This window comes from Aquarana catesbeiana, linkage group LG10, assembly GCF_042186555.1.
Source record: "Aquarana catesbeiana isolate 2022-GZ linkage group LG10, ASM4218655v1, whole genome shotgun sequence".
NCBI lineage: Eukaryota > Metazoa > Chordata > Amphibia > Anura > Ranidae > Aquarana > Aquarana catesbeiana.
Window position 1 is genome coordinate 240,248,583 of NC_133333.1, and position 21,298 is coordinate 240,269,880.

The 21,298-nt window shown below is 43.7% G+C and overlaps 1 protein-coding gene across 1 annotated transcript in view; it reads left to right on the forward strand.

Annotated features, from left to right (window-relative positions):
* The window catches only part of LOC141109904 (uncharacterized), a 152,217-nt gene that overhangs the window by 93,892 nt on the left and 37,027 nt on the right, over positions 1–21,298 (forward strand). Inside the window, exons 33-39 of the mRNA XM_073601156.1 lie at positions 854–1,005; positions 5,329–5,497; positions 5,614–5,722; positions 5,800–5,945; positions 18,138–18,263; positions 18,340–18,519; positions 19,567–19,791. Of these exons, the coding sequence (XP_073457257.1) occupies positions 854–1,005; positions 5,329–5,497; positions 5,614–5,722; positions 5,800–5,945; positions 18,138–18,263; positions 18,340–18,519; positions 19,567–19,791 (1,107 nt within the window). The remainder of the gene's footprint in view (positions 1–853; positions 1,006–5,328; positions 5,498–5,613; positions 5,723–5,799; positions 5,946–18,137; positions 18,264–18,339; positions 18,520–19,566; positions 19,792–21,298) is intronic.

Here is a 21,298-nt window from a genome sequence, read left to right on the forward strand (position 1 = left end):
GTGTATATATAATGGGTGTGATGTGTGTGTGTGTGTATGTGTATATATGTATATATATATATATATATATATATATATAGTGTATATTAACATGAGAGCGATCTCCTCTGAGAATGTCTATGTACTGAGTAGTGATAATTTATCACTGCTTAATAAACTGACATTTCAGTGTTTCAGTGAATTTCTGGTACTGTAATCTCTCTCTTTCTCATGAGATTCCAGTATTAGGAAGCATTCTGCACTGTTTGAAGCATTTGTAGATCGCTTCACTTCACAAAAGGAGAAGCGATCTACACTGCTTCATAAGGTGGCACTCGCAGGAGAACGATCTCCTCTGTGAATGCCAGAGAATGGAGTAGTGGATATTTTCCACTGCTTCATAAACAGACACCTAAAGGTGATTAATTCATGTCAATCTCCTTGTTTATCTCTACTGCCTCTATTCTCACACACACAAATCTATTCAAGTTCGTATTCTTAACTCAAAAAGTCCCTTCTATTGCCCTCAGCCTCCTTCAAATCTCTGAAATCCTTGCTGCAATTGGACTTCCTGTTCAAGGGTGGCTACCTTCGTTCTCCATGGTCCCACTGCATGTAGGAACTTAGCCACCCTTTCTTGCTTGCCACCAAGCTGGACTATGGGAGAAAAAGAACAAAAACAAATGTAACTGTTTATGGTGTATATTTATTCTGCATTATATCCCATACTGCATTTTTATTGAGAATGTGTGCAAAGGTGGAGTGGCTCTTTATACAGAGGAAAGACATACATGTGAGGCTCCTAGACAGCTGTTCTGGTTTTTCTATAACTGTCCTGTACATAAGCAGCTTTCTCTTTATATCTCTCTCTCAGGAGGCTCTTCCTTGGACAGCTGTGTTTCATGCTATGCAGGACATTTCTGTGCCAGTGCTGGGCTGAGTTCGCCGACGGGACTGTGCGCTGCTGGATTCTACTGCCCAGGAAACTTCACCTCTGCCAGTCCCACTCCGTTTCTGTGTCCTAAGGTAACAGAGTCCTTTGTGGCATTATATTAATAGCTCAGCTACAAGCCAATAAATATGGTGACTAAAACACATATGAGTAAAAAACAATGGCTCTGACTCATAGAGTTGCTAATGGCATGCTAAAGTGACCTATCAAGCAACAGCATCAAATGTAATCAATCATATTGGACTGACCACTTTGGAATGCATAAAGTTCTTTTGTGGCTTGGTGACTCGTGGCCAATGTGCCAGTGTCTCTGTCCTACAGAGTCATGGAAAATACTTTGTGTAAAACTTTCAGTCATTCCTGGAACTGGAAAAGTCACCCTAGCCTCCTGCTAGTGTTGTGCCCGATGATTGCATGTCACTATTAAAATAATAAAACTGCTCCACTGAATTCTATTCACTATCGGCATGAAGTTTGCATGATTTGCTCCTTCCTAAATTGTCCCTAGCATGTGTATGCATGCATGTGAGATGGGAATTATAGATTTTATGCTCATTAAGGACAGGTACCGATGTTAATGTACAATGTAAAGTGCCGCATAAATTGCTGGCGCTATATAACTACCTGGAACAAATACATATTCTTATTATTATTATACTGGTGTAGCACACTCCACGTAGGAGCTTCAGGTGAAATGGGATCCCCCACCCTGCACAGCCAGGCACACCAAATTTTCACAGACATACTTGAGACAGAAAACAGTCCAGCAACTTTGTCTTGTATTTTATTAGGGGTATTGAGCTTGGATTGGGATGGGGTAATTATGGGATGCCCACTTGACTGAAACAACTCTTCAGGAAAACTCTCCTATGTACAGTCTATTTACACACTCCTCAGCTTCCTCCAGTACATCACTTACATTTCCTCTGAACACGTTGGCTTTACTTGTTATATTTGATCAATAAACATTTCAAATAGACCCCCGAGCGATACCGACTTTTGTACTGGGCGCTCCTCTATACTAGAGATCGATCGATTATCGGTGAGGCCGATTATTGGCTGATACTCACTTTTTTGGAAGTATCGGTCACAAACGTACCCGATATTACCGATATTGCTTCAAGGGGTTTGACCGCATCACAACGGTACCGTTCTTCAGAGCGGACAGTCAGCAGCCGCTTAGCTGTTATTACAAGCAGCGGGAGGGGATGTCCCCCCCCCGCCACCTTCCGCCGCTCACCCGGGCTCTCCGGCACGTCCGCCAGCTGACTTAAGGCCCGATGCTTCGTTGGGGTCTTGGCTCTAGTAACTCGGAAGCAATGTCATGACATCACTTCCCGGATTACTGGCATCTTAAAGGCGCCAGTTTTAATAAATAGAAAGTATTCAAAAATGCCGATCTTGGCGTTTTGAATACTTTCAAGTGCAGAGGAGGGGTTTGGGGTCTTATAGACCCCTGATCCCTTCATAAAGAGTACCTGTCACTGTCTATTCCTGTCACAAGGGATGTTTACATTCCTTGTGACAGCAAGAACAGTGATAAAAAAAAAAATGTAAAAGGACAGTGTAAAAAAAATCTTTTCAATGTACAGAATATCGGCCTGAGAGGTGGCTGAAATATCGGTATTGTATCGGCACCGAAAAAACTATATCGGTCGATCCCTACTCTATACCCATTCCAGAGTTTTCTGCTGAGCATGTTCTTGTTCGCTTACAGAGCGGCAGCAGCCCGACACCGTAAAAAGGTCCACCTACACTAGTCTCTTCATTGGGTATTCGCCCCCCTGAAGCAGGACCTAATTCATAATGTATCCAACAATGCCAAACCTTGTTTCCATTGGTCCAGCGCTGTCACACACACACACACATCAGATCCATTCACACTAAACAGCGTGGATAGAGGAATCTCCCACTGAGGTTATTGTATTCTGCCAGCTGTCACCCATAGCTGAAAGAATACACTGGGCGCTGCCACACAGTGACTGCAGCTGTTTGGCTGAAGTCTCTGTTTTACCAAGAATTATCCACCTGGTACCTTTAATTTTTGTATTGAAGGATGTTGGTTAATAGGGTGCTCACAGGGCCACTCACTGCTCAAATTTCAATGGGTTTCTAGTAAACCAGCCAAAAATTCAAGCAGTAGGTAGCCCTGTCAGCACCCTACCACCCAACATTCTTCAATCTGAGAATCCATGAAGCCAGGTGGATAATTCTCCACCGAGCAGAAACAGACCAAAAGGTGATCAGTGTATGGATAGTTTTAATTACGTATGATTAAAATTGCATGGTTCATATTTTTCCAAGCACCACCCTGAGATATAGAGGATGAAATCAGCAAGCTGCCCCGGGGAAGCCAAAATTTGTGCATGCAAAACACGTCCTCCCATAGAATAACACTGAATTACACAGCACAGCATTGCTCAATATTATTTAACATTCTGCACAGTGTATCAATGGACTGGGGCAGAATTATTATTTAATATCTTCTCTAGAATTTTATATAACCCTGTGTGGTGTGTATGCTCCCATATCTGAACAGCATTTTGTGGAGGTGGTTATGCGCTTATAATTATAAATCCAAAATAATTGTTTTACCATTGAGTGTTCTTTAAACATTGATAATTCTAAGCTGAACAATTAAGTCTTTATTGCAATTGTTTCATAATCACTAGGTAATTCCTGTTCTGCATTGCCTGGACTGTGTGTACCTGGGGCTGGAAGCTAGTGAGAATTAAAATATTTATAGGTGTAACATTTTCCATACACTAAAAGAACATAATGTCCCCTGAAAAAAAAAAACCATACCTTTGTTTGAAAATCGGATTCCCTGAGCATGGGAGGGGGGAGTAGGGGGCTGGGCTAATAAGGGGACCCGTAGCGCGTCACAAAGTGGGTGCGTCAAAATTTCACTGACAATGGGAGGGGCTTAAAACTTGAGCTGACCTACAGAGTATAGGATTCAGAAGTATGCAACGTACATCATGTAGGGGTTTGGGTTGAGTATTGTATATAGTGTAGGGGTCAGGTGTGTAATTTATAGAGTGTGGAGTTCTGTTCTGTGTAACAGACCTAGTTTAAGAGTCAGAATTATATACAGCCCAGTTCACAGCACCCCGCGATTCTTTTCACCCCCACCCCGGAGTAGAAATTCCAGAGATGTGAGCAATCTGGTAATGACTCGGCAACCAGAGCTAAATTCCGGTATTACCGGGTCGATTCCGGCAAACTTCCAGCTATGTAGTAACTTATTTGATCAACAGGATAAATGTAAAATCATCACTCCGGAAATAAAGCTGACCATACACTAAACAATCAGATCATCTGATCATATAATACTAAAGCTGGTAATACACTATTATTTTTTGTTTTATTCAGCTTGAGGGCCTCCAGCCACACTATACAGCGCATATGGACAAATCCCCCTGCTGGGCTACTGTATTCTGGCAGCCGGGGTTCTGCCAACGATTTTCTGCCCAGCTACTGTAAACTTTTAACCAAAGGATGTTGGATGGGAGGGGACTGAAAGGGTCATTCACTAAGCGAATTTCAGCTTCTTTATCTGGAACATTTTGCAATTTGATCAGTGTATGGGCATCTTTAAAGGGTTAGTTCAACTTTTCAGGAAAAATGAAAAGATGAACTAACACCCTACTTCAGTGGTCTCCAAACTGTGGCCTGGGGGCCAGATGCAGCCCTTTGCTTGCTTCTTTCTGGCCCCTGGGGCATTGTTCCCTCCCCACTGTCAGCAACAGTAAGGCATAGTTCCTGACACTGACATTGACAGTGGGGCACGATTCCTCCCACTGATACCACTGGTGGCACATTATTCCTCCCACCGACACCAATGGTGGTGCACTATTTCTCCCATTGACACCAATAATAGGGGAATCCCCCCCCCCCCCCCCCAGTGACACCAATGATGGGGCACTATTCCTCCCATTGACACCACTGATAGGGGAATTTCCCCCCCATTGACACCAATGATGGGGCACTATTCCTCCCGTTGACACTAATGATGGGGCATTATTATTCCCCCTAATACCAATCACGGGAGATTTTTTTACTCCCATGGACGCCAGGACATTTCTACAGCCACAGTGTGACTCCCCTAATGTTTGAAGGACAGTAAACTGGCCCTTTGTTTAGAAGGTTTGGAGACCTCTGCCCTACACCTTTTCATCCCTTTGGATCCCGCTTACTTCCATGGGCGATGAGCTGTCAGTGCCCACACAGCCAGTGCAGAGGTGTGGGAATTTAAAATCCCTGCTCTTCATCATATTCTTTTTGCCGGGCCTTCGGGACAGATGAGCGAGATTCTCTATGCCAGTACTGACCAATCAGTGAAATATCAGCCTTTGATTAGCTGTTAAACATTGCATCTTTCTCCTTCTCTGCAGGGCCACTTCTGTCCTTCCGGGTCTTCCCATCCCAAACCCTGCCCAACTGGACAGTTTCAACCAAACACTGGATCTCATTCCTGCACCCCATGCCAACCGGGATTCTACTGCCAGGAAGCTGTGGCTGGCCACCCACAGCACTGCCCCCCACACTCATATTGTCCTGCTGGTATGTATGTCCATTCTCTAGAAACTGGAGGTCTGCAGTTTCTGAGGATAATTATAATGCAACATCAGCCAGAATGAAATGGAATAATTTATTTTAACAAGCACTGTCTCCATCAGGAACACTCTATCCTTTACAATGCCCAAATGGGACCTACACACCTGTGGAAATGAGTGGCCTTAGAGATAAGGTGGAGTGTCTGACCTGCCCACCTGGGCAATACTGCAGGTAACAGCTCATTATAAATAAGGCTAGGGCATATAGTGGGTCTCTGTTTTTATAACATCTCTTATTCTGACACACAGGGGAGGGAAACTACAAGGGCCATGTGCAGCTGGACATTTCTGTCTGTCTGGCAGTTCAGAATACTCACCCTACCTGCAGAACTTCAGCCGCAGCACCCTGACTGAGTGCAACTGGGGACAGATGTGTGCTGGGATCTGCCCGCCAGGTAATATGCTTATGGTAAATTTCACATTGTCATAAAAAGTTACAAAGGATGGATGGTCAGTCTGTAAGTCAGAGGTGGTAAATATTATTATTGTACAGGATTTATATAGCGCCAATAGTTTGCTCACGCTTTACAAAATGAAGGCAGACATTACAGTTACCATACAATTTGGTACAAGAGGAATCAGAGCTTACAATCTAAGAGGGAGGGTCAAGTGGTACAAAAGATAATAGCTATGGGGGATGATCTGATGGAGAAAGTAAAACAGTGTATTAGTTAGAAGCAGAATAGCATTCTTTAAAGAGAAGGGTTTTCAGAGACCGTCTAAAGATGGATAGATTAGGGGACAGTAGGACAGATTGGGGTAGGGAGTTCCAAAGGATGGGAGAAGTCCTGGAGGCGAGCATGGGAGGAAGTGGCAAGGGAGGTATAGGGCAGGAGGTCTTGGGAGGACCCACGAGACCGGTTTAGATGATAATTTGAGACTAGGTTAGTGATGTAGTTGGGGACAAAGTTGTGGATGGTTTTGTAAGTTGTTGTTAGTACTTTGTTATTTTTAATTTTATTCTTTGGTTGAGCGGGAGCCAGTGGAGGCAGAGAGGGGTGGTGATAGGGTCTCGTAAAAAGCCCCCTGATGTTTATACTGCATTGTGCGACCCAAGGCTGGACTGCTCCTTTAAGTGTATTTTCTTCCTTAGCAATAAGGTTTTTTTTTTCTTTTTTTACGTTTTTATTTGTCTCCAAGAGGAGAAACATACAAATTAACATTGCAGTTTACATATTTTTAGCACAAATTACAGTGTACAATCAATCTTCCAAGTCATAGTACTATAAGTACAAAGTATAAAATAATACCGTCAGTAATCTGTTGAAGAGGAACCAAGGGGAACCAACGTTAAATTGTGTGGGTTTCAAATTACACATTTAGTCATCTATTTTGCAATCTAAGGCTCGTTCCCCCTCCCTTGCTCTCCTTGACCCCGTGGGATCCTTAGCCTATCTCCATTGTTCAGCTCTTTGTCCAGCTACCCCATATCTTCTAAAATTTTTGGGGACATTTCCGACCCATATACGTGAGTTTGTATAGTGGTAGGATAGAGTCGATCATGGCTCTCCATTGTGAGATGGTGGGAGGTTCTGGTTGCTTCCAATGAAGTAGGATAACTTTCCTAGCGTAGAATGTTGCATAGAATATGAGCAGCTGTTTGTGTGTGCTTGGTGTGATATTATCACAGATACCTAGCAGGAGAAAAAGGTGGATCTACACCTATCGACAAGCCTCCAACTGAGTTGATCGTAGCAACTACATCTAACCAGAACTTTTGTATGAGAGGGCAGAACCAAACCACATAGAAGAAGGTGCCCATTTCAGTGGTACATTTTGGGCATCTGTCAGATTGTGTAGGGTATTTTCTCGCTAGTCTTTGTGGGGTATAGTACGCTCTGAATTTGAGTTGAATGAATCTGTCTCTAGCAGAAATCATTAAGGGGATATATTGTTGGATCCCTTTTTCCCAGTCATCATCCTTCAAGGCAGGTATATCCTCTTTCCATTTCTGAAACAATTTGGTCCCCCCGCCGTAATCCTCACAGGATATCCGCAGGTATAATGAGGAGAGGATGCGATCCGCGTTGTTGGAGATCAGGAAACTCTCCACCCTATGTGAGTTAAGGGATACTCCTAGGGGGAATTGTGCATGTATTGCGTGGCGTAGCTGCAGGTATCGGAATAGCATTTTGTATGGGAGCTGAAAGGCGTCTCGTAGGGAGTCAAATGATAGCAGTGTGCCCTCTGGCATAATGTGTTGTATAGTTTTGATGTCATGTCGAGCCCAGACAGCCAGGTCAGGGACGGTTTGTAAGTGATGTAGCTTAGGGTTGCCCCATACCATAGTGGTGTGTATGGAGAGATGATATTGGCCTTGTTAAGCTTAGCCGATATATGTTCCCACACTCGGACCGCTGTTCGCATCGGGGTGGTCATTTCTGGATGTGCTCTTGGGCCTCTAAACACCAGGTTACTCAATGCAGAGTAGGACCCCAAGATTGCCGCCTCTAAGTTCACCGAGGGGTTAGTGTGAGATTGGGTAAACCACCATCTCACCATTACCATAACCGCCGCCCAGTAGTACTGTTTGAGACAGGGAAGTGCCAGTCCCCCAAGGGAAAGTGGAAGTTGCAGGGTAGTTTTGGCAATTCTAGGAGCCGGCCCATATGAAAGTAGTTATAATTTGATCTATTTTCTGAAAAAAGGAGTTGGGGATGGGAACAGGGGTATTGCGGAACACATAAAGGAATTTGGGGAGGAACGTTATTTTAAGTAGGTTAATCCTTCCAACCAGGGAGAGGGGCAGAGACTTCCAGGCTTGGCATCTACAAGTGAGGTGTTGGAGTACCGGGTAGACATTGTCAGTCAGGTACAGGGGTCTCTTTGGACTTCTATTCCTAAGTAACTACATTTAGTGACACATTTCAAGGAAATATGGGTTGCTATAGGGGGGATTGTGCGAAACAGTGGAAAAAGAATGGATTTGTCCGGACACCAGAAAATGAACCGTAGTGATTTATAAGCTTCAGAGCTGCTTCTAGGGAATCGGATGCATTTGGGAGGTATAGAAGCGCGTCATCTAAAATAAATACCAGCGACCTTTTGATCTTGGAGTTCAAACCACGAACGTTCCAAGATAAAATGGTAAGGGGAGCCACCATCCTCTTCTAAAATATATCCGGGGATATCGGGCTACTAGCAGCATTGCACAGATAGATAGCAGCCTTACATAAGGCATTACATTACTAGGTAGTAATTCAACACATTTAAATAGGTCTCCTACGCCACCTAGTGGGAGGAGAGCAAAACCACACAATTGGAACTGACATAAAATAAAAGTAAAAGGGAAGAATAAAAAAAACTAAGCCAGTAAGAGTTATTGCACACCATTTACCCCCCCCCCCCGAACTTTGGCATGCCTTCCCCCCAAAACAAGAAAACAAGGCAACTGCCATGGAGGGTTTGTAAAGGATGAAGCACCCACGTGTCTTAGTCTTAGCACCAAGAATGTGGCCGGACACGAAAACAGGATGAACGGTCCCTGCAGATTCATAGTTCTCCTGAATGGTTTCCGGGGGCACAAAACTTAGTTTAGTTGCAAACAGAACAAAACCATAGCCCTTCTCCCCCGGCTGCCCGTACAGAGGGCCTAGGTGATAGTGTAGCTGCTGTCTAGCAGCAAGGGGAAGAGGTAAGAAAATACCCCCCCCCCCCCAATCATGCGTAGGCGCGTGTTCCAGTGCGTGGCAAGTGGGGCAGAAGGGGGATAATTGCACGGTTCCCTAACATCCCAACGGGCAAAAAACAAGCATAGACTCATTAGTATAAAGCATCTTACGGATTGGATGATCCTCTAGGAAGGGTCTCCAGCCATTGTGAAGCATCCCCAGGGGAGGTAAAGAAGCAGACCGTCTCACCATCCTGGACTTGCAGCTGAGCCAGGAATAGCATACTGTATTTAATCTTCTTGTTGCGTAGATTAAGCTTCACCTGGTCAAACGAACGGCGTTGCTTCTGGGTGTCATCCGAGTAGTCCGGAAAGATCACGAGTCGTGCACCCTCGTAGCGCAGCGCGTCTAACTTTCTTGCTTCTCGGAGGACTAGGTCACCTTCCCTAAAATTCAAGATCCGGAAAAAAAGCAGCAGGCATCCTGTGTGCCCTCTCCACTACAAATACTCCGAGAATGATGCACATGGCAGAAGGGTACGGAGGAGGCACTCAGCGAAGGCCGTGAGATCCGCTCCCTCTGAGCCTTCAGGCAGCCCCACTATTCAAAGGTTATTCCTCCTGTTACGGTTCCCAACGCCCTCCGCCCTTGTTTCAAGGGTCTTGATTTTGGTGTGTAGGGTGCGGAGAGAAGCTGTGTGCTCCTGGAGCGTGTCTTCTGAGTTCCCCACACGGCGCTCAGCTTCTGTCAGTCTCGTGTGGGAGCAGTCCATGTCTTGCTGCATTAGACTTATATCCAGCTGGACCGTTTCTATCTTACCCATAAGGGTGGTCTGGCACATGTTGATCGCCTGCATCAGGGCATCAAAATTGGACCGTTCACTGATCGCTGGCTCTGGATCCTCCGTTTGGGACGCCATGTGCGCAGAGCTGGTAGGAGAGGGTCCCGGCCCGACTTTTGGTTTCGGGGTGGAGTGGTTCTTGCGGAGTTCGAACCCCCCCTGGTCATTCCGTTCCCGGCAGGGTGTGTTATCTCCAGGGCGGGTTACAGGTCTCAGACTGCAAGGAAACGGTCGAGATTCGGGAGATAGGTCTGAAGCTCGCTCAATGTGAATCCACTAAGGTAGCCATCTTGGACATGCCCTTAGCAATAAGGTTTAAATATGTTGTTGCTTAAGTAAGCTTGTGTTGAAATCAAATCTCGAATATGGGGAACTTGCATATGTCATCAGACAGTGTGTCTGGAACTATGGGGGGTTTTCATATATTCTGAGTGACATAATAAGTGACATAATAATTCTGCTCCGATACAGAGATGTAAAGAATTCTAAATATATGTGTCATTATAATTGGTTAATTGAATAAGTAAAGGAAACATGTCATTTGAACATGTACCCCTTATTGTTGGAAAATAATTAATAATGCCCATCTTATCCTGTGTATTTAAGATTCTGTACAAGCCAAAAATAAATGAACAGCGTGTAATCAATCTGTGTTGTGTCACGTTTGTATACACTGTTACCTGCGCAGGTTCTGGATGTGGCTAATGGAGTGATGCTGGCAATAAGGTAATGTAATTAGACGATAATAAGGTGATAGTCAGGACTAGTTTTTATAGGTTAACTACTTAAGGGCCGGAAGAATTTCCCCCTTAATGACCATTGTTTGCGATGCGGCACTGCGTCGCTTTAACTGACAATTGCGCGATCGTGCAACGCTGTACCCAAACAAAACTGACGTCCTTTTTTCCCCACAAATAGAGCTTTCTTTTGGTGGTATTTGATCATCTCTGCAGTTTTAATTTTTTGTGCTATAAACATAAAACGACAATTTTGAAAAAAAACTATATTTTATACTTTTTGCTATAATAAATATCCCCCAAAAAATGTAAAAAAAATAATTTCTTCATCGATTTAGGTTGATGTATATTCTTCTACATAATTTTGGTAAAAAAAATTAGCAATAAGCGTATATTGATTGGTTTGCGCAAAAGTTATAGCGTCTACAAAATAGGGAATAGATTTATGGCATTTTTATTATTTATTTTATTTTTACTAGTAATGGCGGCGATCTGCAATTTTTAGCGGGACTGCAACGTTGCGGCGGACAGATCGGACACTTTTGACACATTTTTGGGACCATTGACATTTATACAGCGATTAGTGCTATAAAAATGCTTTGATTACTGTGTAAATGTCACTGGTAGGGAAGGGGTTAACACTAGAGAGCATCAAGGGGTTAAATTTGTTCCCTCCTGTGTGTTTCTAACTGTATGTGGATAGGACTGACTAAAGGAGGAGACATATCGCTGTTCCTACTTAGTAGGAACAGACGATCTGTCTCTCCTCTACTGACAGAATGGGGATGTGTGTGTTTACACACACACACATCCCCGTTCTGGCTCTCGTGCTGTTGCTGGCGGACATCACGGCCGCCGGCCACGTGCATCATGTCCCCCGCCGCGCAGCGGGTGCGCGCACGCCTGCTAGAGCTGTTTAAAGGGCCGACATGCCGCAGTATAATGACGGTGGCTGGTTGGCAAGTGGTTAAAGGAGTATCTGAACAGGTGGCAGACACTGAACGGTTGGTAAGGTGTATGAGTCTTGCAGCGGCATTCATGATAGACTGAAGGGGGGGGGGGTAGCCTATGTAAAGGTAATCCAATGAGGAGGGAGTTGCAGTAGTCAAGGCGAGAGATAACCAGGGAGTGAATTAGAAGCTTTGTGGTGTCATTTGTTAAAAAGGGGTGTATTCTGGAGATGTTGCGGAGGTTGAGGTGGCATGATTTGGACAGCGATTGGATGTGGGCCTGAAATTACATTTCAGAGTCTAAGGTTATGCTTAGCACACTGGCATGTGGGGACGGACTGATGGTTGTGCCATTGATCTTGACAGAGAAGTCAGGGGAAGGCGCACGTGGGGGAGGAAATATTATGAGCTTGGATTTGGATAGATTGAATTTGAGGAAGTGGTGTGACATCCAGGCAGATATGTCTGTTAGTAAATCAGTAATATGATGTGTGAGGAAACTGATGGTAATGTCTGAAGCCTTCGCTACTTTCCACATAACAGCAAGCAGAGCAACATATTGCTGACTGCCTCAAAATAAGGAAGAGATGCCCACTTCACCACCACTGCAGTCTGTAAGATGATCCTTTGCGTGCCAACGCAGTGTACTTCTAGCAAAAGGGGAAAAGCAATGTACTAGACTAAGTATGGGCATTGTGGGAACCAGCTTCAAACAGGAGAACGGTAAAAACTCTCGCAGTTATCTTTTTTAAGGGGTTTTCTTGCCCATTTTTATTAAAGTAAAGTCTCCAAAACACACAAGGGTTACCCTTGCAGGAGTTTTTCAGTATTCTTCAGCAAAGCCAATACTTCAATCCAGCTTTCTGGATTTCTCATACCGCTCCTCTGCTATGGCCCATAGGCTTAGGCCTCTTCTCTGTGTCTCCTGCAGACAATTCTCAAACATGCTCTTGTGTGCTAATAGGGTCAGAAAAAGAAATGCCTGAACTTTTGCTTGCTCCCTTGCAGCCACATGGACTCCTTGGTCAGGAAGGAGTGCTTGACACTAGTCATCTCTCGAAGAAGAGCCTTGCACAAACTTGCACAATTAGTGTGCTGGTTGTCTACAAAACCTTGGACCCAGGATTGGAGGCTTCATCCCTCCCAAGCCTGAAGAAAGCCTCCAGATTCCAGGACATGAACTGGGTTTTACTATCCTCCAAGGAAAGTAAAATATAAATTTCCTCTGTATGACACAAGCAACCTGGAAAACCTCAGTCTGCCTGGATAAGGTCCTTGGGTGACGCAACACATTTTTCACACTGTGGCAGGGCACAGCATTGTCGAGGCTTATTACCTGTCAATGAGGATTCTGTAAACTCTCAAGGTGGTAATGGACAACATAGATTGGGCTTCTTGCTCCCCATTTGGCCAAGTATTTCTTCAAATGATGTATTCTACACCATATTGTCAAAAGTATTTGGACGCCTGCCTTTACACGCACATGTACTTTAATGGCATCCGAGTCTTAGCCCGTAGGGTTCAATATTGAGTTGGCCCACCCTTTGCAGGCCAGTCAAGTTCCTCCACCCCAAACTCGCTCATCCATGTCTTTATGGACCATGCTTTGTGCACTAGTGCGCAGTCATGTTAGAACAGGAAGGGGCCATCCCCAAACTGTTCCCACAAAGTTGAGAGCATGAAATTGTCCAAAATGTCTTGGTATATTGACGCCTTAAGAGTTCCCTTCACTGGAACTAAGGGGCCAAGCCCAACCCCTGAAAAACACCCCTCACTGTAATCCCCCCTCCACCAAACGATTTGGACCAGTGCACAAAGCAAGGTCCATAAAGACATCAGGAACCAAAAGAAAAGCACACCGCTCTAGGCAAATCTTCAGGTGCAAATGGATGACAGGTGCAGACCCTGGCTCACTGCCGTCCAATGCAAATAGAATAAAGAAATGGTCGCACTCTGAATTTCTGAAAAACTTGCTCGATGTACCTTTATTGTCACAAGTGTATCAGACAAACACAGGACAAGCAGTTGACATGTTTCACAAGTGATAGCTTGCTTGTTCACAACAAAAGTAGCATATGTTTACTGTATGCTACTTTTGTTGTGAACAAGCAAGCTATCGCTTGTGAAACATGTAAACTGCTTGTCCTGTGTTTGTCTGATACACTTGTGACAAGGTACATCAAGCAAGTTTTTTGGAAATTCAGACCATTTCTTTATTTTAGCCATAAAGACATGGATGAGTGAGTTTAGGGTAGAGGAACTTGACTGGCCTGCACAGAGTCCTAACCTCAACCCAATAGAACACCTTTGGGATGAATTAGAGCGGAGACTGCGAGCCAGGCCTTCTTGTCCACAGCAATGCCTGACCTCACAAATGCACTTCTGGAAGAATGGTCAAACATTCCCATAGACACACTCCTAAACCTTGTGGACAGCCTTCCCAGAAGAGTTGAAGCTGTTATAGCTGCAAAGGGTGGGCCAACTCAATATTGAACCCTACGGACTAAGAGTGGGATGTCATTAAAGTTCATGTGCGTGTAAAGGCAGGCGTCCCAATACTTTTGACAATATAGTGTATCTATAAATCAATGCAAAGAACAATGATAAATCAAAATGCCGTAACCCACAGCAACTATATTTATGACCCAGTTTAGTCTGACCAAGGAAGATCAGTTCTTATAGGTTGCTGTAGATTAACACACAGTGGACACTGCTTTATGCCTAATTGAATACAGATTCTAATTTCACAAAGTCATCCAAAACCTTTAATCTGACTGTAATGCTGGAAAATAAGATATTAAGATTTTAATGCCTTCCTTGTAAGCTTCAAAGCGTTACTAATATTTGAGTGAGAGTCAAGTTAAATCGATGATGATTTGCTTTTCCATTATTTATGGTGTTAATTGCCAGTGCATCGTTTTATTGCAGATAGAGCTTGTGCTGCCATTAATGGAGTATGCCTTCAAGATGATGTTTTTATGTCATATAAAACCATCACAAGGCAGTACGCTAGGAAGCTGGAGTTTAATTGACCCCCCAGCCCCACATGTACAGCACAAGCAACACTGTGCTTTCTGAATAAGTAATGACAGAAGACCAAGACAAACATGAAAATGTCAGTGCCCAATCTCCTAGAATTCTCCAAGATAACACAAAGCTCAGATCAATTCTATAAAACCAGTAGTTTCCCTAGTGGTCTGCAGTATCTGCAGCATGTCTGGTTCCCCTTGTATTGCAGATCATATACTCTATCTGTTGTCTGTAAAATCCATCCCTTCCTCCCTGATTCCTAGCTGTTACCATAGTATACTTCCCCCATAGTATACTTCTCCCATAGTATACTTCTCCCATAGTATACTTCTCCCGTAGTATACTTCCCCCATAGTATACTTCCCCCATAGTATACTTCTCCCATAGTATACTTCTCCCATAGTATACTTCCCCCATAGTATACTTCTCCCATAGTATACTTCTCCCATAGTATACTTCTCCCATAATATACTTCTCCCATAGTATACTTCTCCCATAGTATACTTCTCCCATAATATACTTCCCCCATAGTATACTTCTCCCATAGTATACTTCTCCCATAGTATACTTCCCCCATAGTATACTTCTCCCATAGTATACTTCTCCCATAGTATACTTCTCCCATAATATACTTCCCCCATAGTATACTTCTCCCATAGTATACTTCTCCCATAGTATACTTCCCCCATAGTATACTTCTCCCATAGTATACTTCTCCCATAGTATACTTCTCCCATAATATACTTCTCCCATAGTATACTTCTCCCATAGTATACTTCTCCCATAATATACTTCCCCCATAGTATACTTCTCCCATAGTATACCTCTCCCATAGTATACTTCTCCCATAGTATACTTCCCCCATAGTATACTTCCCCCATAGTATACTTCTCCCATAGTATACTTCCCCCATAGTATACTTCCCCATAGTATACTTCTCCCATAGTATACTTCTCCCATAGTATACTTCTCCCATAGTATACTTCTCCCATAGTATAATTCTCCCATAGTATACTTCTCCCATAGTATACTTCCCCCATAGAATACTTCCCCCATAGTATACTTCCCCCATAGTATACTTCCCCCATAGTATACTTCCCCCATAGTATACTTCCCCCATAGTATACTTCTCCCATAGTATACTTCCCCCATAGTATACTTCTCCCATAATATACTTCTCCCATAGTATACTTCTCCCATAATATACTTCCCCCATAGTATACTTCTCCCATAGTATACCTCTCCCATAGTATACTTCTCCCATAGTATACTTCCCCCATAGTATACTTCCCCCATAGTATACTTCTCCCATAGTATACTTCCCCCATAGTATACTTCCCCATAGTATACTTCTCCCATAGTATACTTCTCCCATAATATACTTCTCCCATAGTATACTTCTCCCATAGTATACTTCTCCCATAGTATACTTCTCCCATAGTATACTTCTCCCATAGTATACTTCCCCCATAGAATACTTCCCCCATAGTATACTTCCCCCATAGTATACTTCCCCCATAGTATACTTCCCCCATAGTATACTTCTCCCATAATATACTTCCCCCATAGTATACTTCCCCCATAGTATACTTCCCCCATAGTATACTTCTCCCATAATATACTTCCCCCATAGTATACTTCTCCCATAGTATACTTCTCCCATAGTATACTTCTCCCATAGTATACTTCTCCCATAGTATACTTCTCCCATAGTATACTTCTCCCATAATATACTTCTCCCATAGTATACTTCTCCCATAGTATACTTCTCCCATAGTATACTTCTCCCATAGTATACTTCCCCCATAGTATACTTCTCCCATAGTATACTTCCCCCATAGTATACTTCCCCCATAGAATACTTCCCCCATAGTATACTTCTCCCATAGTATACTTCCCCCATAGTATACTTCCCCCATAGTATACTTCCCCCATAGTATACTTCCCCCAAAGTATACTTCCCCCATAGTATGATAGTACATGACTAAGGGATGTGCATATTCGTGAGGCTCCCGTAAATAACATTCTACTCCCTTCTACATCTTTACTAGCAATTGACCAGACGACACAATTCTTTTGGAGTCAAATGGCCATAGCAGCCTTTTATTACAACAAATAAAAATTCACCCAAACATATAACTTAATGCATATAATACATTTTTACATAAACATTATCAACCAAATACACATCAGTATTAAACCTTCCCGATCTAGAGGTCTTTGAAGGCAAATTATAATTTCCAACCAACTCGTTGTATCAGTAAACCCATGAAAGGCCCCACGCCATGTATTACGCAAGCTCAGGGACAACCAGCTACTTCCTTCCAGATACAACCTATTACTCACCATTGTTACCATTTAAGGGAAAGGATGCCCATACCTCCATATGGGCCCAACCCCCCCAAACCTCCATTATTTCTCAGCACCGCCTTCAAAGACCCCATAGACCTCCCGCTGCTACGACAATCAAAAAGGTAACCACCCATTTACATCCATAACCTATAATGCACCAACTACGAAAATTAAACCACCCCAGATCCATTTTCCACCTGTCACTATAACCATAAATTAAGGGAGGGAGGGTGTGAAATCAACTGTCCGGTGCGTTCCTCGCCACCAACTGACCGCCGCTCACTAACTCCGCTCCCCAGCTTAGTCCTAAGCTCCACCCACCGGCCTGCCTTCTAATACCCATTAACTGCTTACCTCCCCTTCACTGCCTCCCCCTCACTGCCCCACCCAAGTCATGCTGGCCCTCCTCCCAGTGGTACTTCAGCTCCGGGCCATTACTCTTCCCCTATGATCCCAATAACTCCCATATACAATATACATTAGCCATACCTCAGTCCCAACATTTTGAGATGGGAACGAGGGACACCTATTAACAAACGTATGTAGGCATAGGACACGCCCCCTGCCACCCACCCTTAAAGGAGAATTGACCAAAAAAAAGGTTAATTAAATCCACAAGTGCTTTTTTTTACCACTCCTGTTCCTTTATATTGGCTTGTAAAATGTACACATGCAGCAATTTAGAAATCGGATGAAAGGTTTAGCACTGGGAAACACTTTTTGCAAGATAAAAAGTGCATTTTATATACAACTATATAGATCAGACCAAAATGAGGGACAAATGAGGAGGAAAGAAAGGGACAGAGGGACTTTGTTCCAAATCAGGGACAGTCCCTCGAAACCACGGACAGTTGGGAGCTATGTATTAGCTATGATTTCTCGTGATTCCAACAAAGAAGGGCTGAATGTTGAATTCTCACCTTGTAGCTTAGAAAAGTGTGTGCAGTCCCACCGTTTTTTTTATTTTTTTATACCAGCTTATCTTGCTTTTAACATCCATTTCCAATGTCACACAAATTCCTGAACTTGTACTATATCTCTTGTAATGTATGATTTCCTGTGTTAGGTTTTTATTGCCAAGAGGGCACTGTGCTGCCTACCCCATGCCCTGGAAACACATTGAGAAGTTCCCCTGGAGCCAGGCACAGGAATGAGTGCGTGCCATGCCCTCTTGGATACTGGTGCAAAGAAGGTAACGTTCAGTTCAACAAATAAAAGAAAATGAGTTGTCCTTCAGTGATCAGTGCTTCATTTATCTCTTTGTTCAGGGAGCCCAGTACCAGTGCCATGTCCATCTGGCCATTACTGCAGTGACCAAAGCTGGGCCAATGCCAGCCATCCGGCTGGGCCTCAGGAGTGCCCTGTCCATACTTATCGAGGTCTTCCTGGGGCAGAAAGAGTTGGAGACTGCCAGCCCTGTCCTCCTGGGTATTACTGCAGAATTCCAGGTCAGTTTCAAAATACAAACATGAAAGCCTCTGAACTGTACTTGCTGGATTAACTCATTGTTAGTAATTTTAATACAAGCTACGGATCTGAGCATTTCCTGCCCACTTTCTTCGAGCCAGAGGATTCTACTTGCTCATCATCTATGGCAGCTATCTAGGGTTCCTCCATAGGTTAAAGGTTGCTCGAGGTTCCTTGAGCTGTAGCTGATTGACCTCCTATTTGATAATGCTGGCATAGTTACAGAACCAACACCACGTGGCAAAGCCAGCAGCATGACACCAATGATCTTTTTATCTGTCTGTAAGGGTGGTATTCTGATCACCACTGTAAGATTTGCATTCTTCCTACTCGCCACAAATGTAAGGGGTACTTTTGCCATTGATCCCGGAAGAACTGATTTTATAAGGGTTTTCTCTGGGGTCATAGCAGGGCATAGCTTGGGCACACCCTAATCACCTTGTGCACCAGGGCAGACAATAAGGCTGTACAGCCTGCCCTCCTGTACTGTGCCCATGTCCTATTAATTCAAAAAGTAGGGCCCGGGCACCTGCCTGAGCGGGAGGACCGGCTGTACTGCCTCATTGCAGATACTGATCCCCTTGTTCCTTCCCCTGCAGCGCTGCCGGCTTCTCTTCCTCTCCCTCCCTCCAGGGGGATTATTTCCAGCATCTGCTCCTCCATCCTGTCCTCAGTCCCTTTCTCAATCTCGAATGTAACACATCAGGGGTCTGATATTTCACCAAAGTCCCCCAAAAGGGCAGTTTAAAAATAAATAAATAAATAAAATATAAAAAAAAAAAAATATATAAAAAAATAAAAATTAAAAATGAAGGAGTCATTTACATGTACTTTGCACTCTGTAATTTCTGCCATGGCTGTGAAGCATAGTGTTGCTTGTACACCCCTAGCCAATGCTGCTCTGTGTTTGAGCTTTGTGGTGCACACTCTAATGCAATAGGCTACTCACACCTATGTCTGGGGTACAAAGGTTGAGCTTGAGGGCATTAACCTTCATTTTTGGTGTTCCTTTCTTTTTTTTTTCTTAGGTATTATCTTCTATGAAGACTTTCCATGCCCTCCAGGGCACTGGTGCCCAGGTCTGAGTGATCCGCTGACCTGCCCTGCTGGTACGTTCAGGACTGAACCGGGTGCTGCATCTATTGAAGAATGCCAAGATTGCTCGGCAGGATATCACTGCCCTGATCCAGCTGTGACAACGGCAGCCAACATCCATGGAATCCCTTGCAGACTAGGCTATGAGTGTCCACCTGGTGCGTTCAAGAAAAAAAAAAAAAATCACTATAACGTGCCTTTCTTAAAGGTCAAGTATTGTGAAACATCCTTGTCAACAGGTTTTTGTGTTGGGTAAATCTGTTAAATCTAAAGTTAATGTTAGCTTTTACCATATTCTTTTTAAACAATAAAACGTGACGAAACTACAACTATGCAGCATACCTGTAGTTTTTTCTCTTCTGAGCTTAAAGTGATACTAAACAACACACACTTTCTGTATGTGGATGATGCCACTGTAATTATTTTAATAATAATAATTTAAAAAAATCTAAGTACCTTTTTCCCTAATCGATCTACAGCTGTCACATGACTGTCTGTAGGGAAACATAAGCAGGAGGAGCTTCTAGTCTGCTGCTGGTTAAATATTAAAAAAAAACAAAAAAAAACAGCCTTTGGAATACAGAGTAAAAATAAAAACATAATATCAATAAACTGTTTTAAATTTGCATATAAATATATATTTGAAATCAAATGTTTATTATTTTGTAGAAATAACATGGTGTGGGCAGATTTCTAACAGTCACGGGCTGTCACACCCCTCCAACCTGTGTCTTAGAATAAGATGGAGCTGAAGTCACCATTAATCTACATATAATATTCCACCCCCATTGTGTTTAGCTGGTTTGTAGGCATGGAGGAGGGAGGGAGTGGGCTGTCATTTACCACTGTGTATACGCCCACATGTGTGACTCTATAGTCACATGGGCTGCTCAGATGTGATAGGGAGGAAATGCTCACCATAGAAACTCACTGAATACTGAGCATGTGCAGAGTTGCCACCACAGCTGCAAAATCCCGAGCTGAATTGGGGACATGGACAGAAGGGGGAGATAGAGAGCAGCAGGATCAACCAGGTTTTATGCAGAATACAAAAAACTAATCTCATAGTGACTGACTGTGTATGAACAGCCTGTAATACACCGTTTATTGATAGTTTTTTATGATGTGGGTTTAGTGACACTTTATACCTTTCTAAGACTATAAAGGTAATTCAAAAACTATCTGTAGTGATGTATTGTTTGTGGGAGAGAGAACACAGAATGATCAGTAAGGTGTTTCTGCTGCTGAACTCTAAGGAATTATGGTGGTTAAGACACTGCACTGCCTGAACTGTCCATTCCCCTATTAACCACTTACAGACCGCAGCACGCCGATATACGTCCTAACTTTGAAGAGGAATATCGTTGTTATGACAGCAGCTAGCTGCTATAACCCCCGGTATCCTCTTCTTCAGCCGGCGGTCCACTTTCCGATAAGAGTGGTCTCTGTGGCGGATTCTCAGCGAGATCACTTTAATCGGTGGCGGGAGAGGGTCCCCCCCAGTGCCCTCCGCAGCTTACCGGAGCCGTCGGCAGCATCGGAGGCGATTGGATGTTTCCGCTTGCTGGATATAGAGACGAGTGAGGGGCAGATGGCCCCCACCCGTCTCCATAACATTGCAGGGCAGAAGCGACGTCAAAATGTCACTTCTGCCCATAGCTCTTA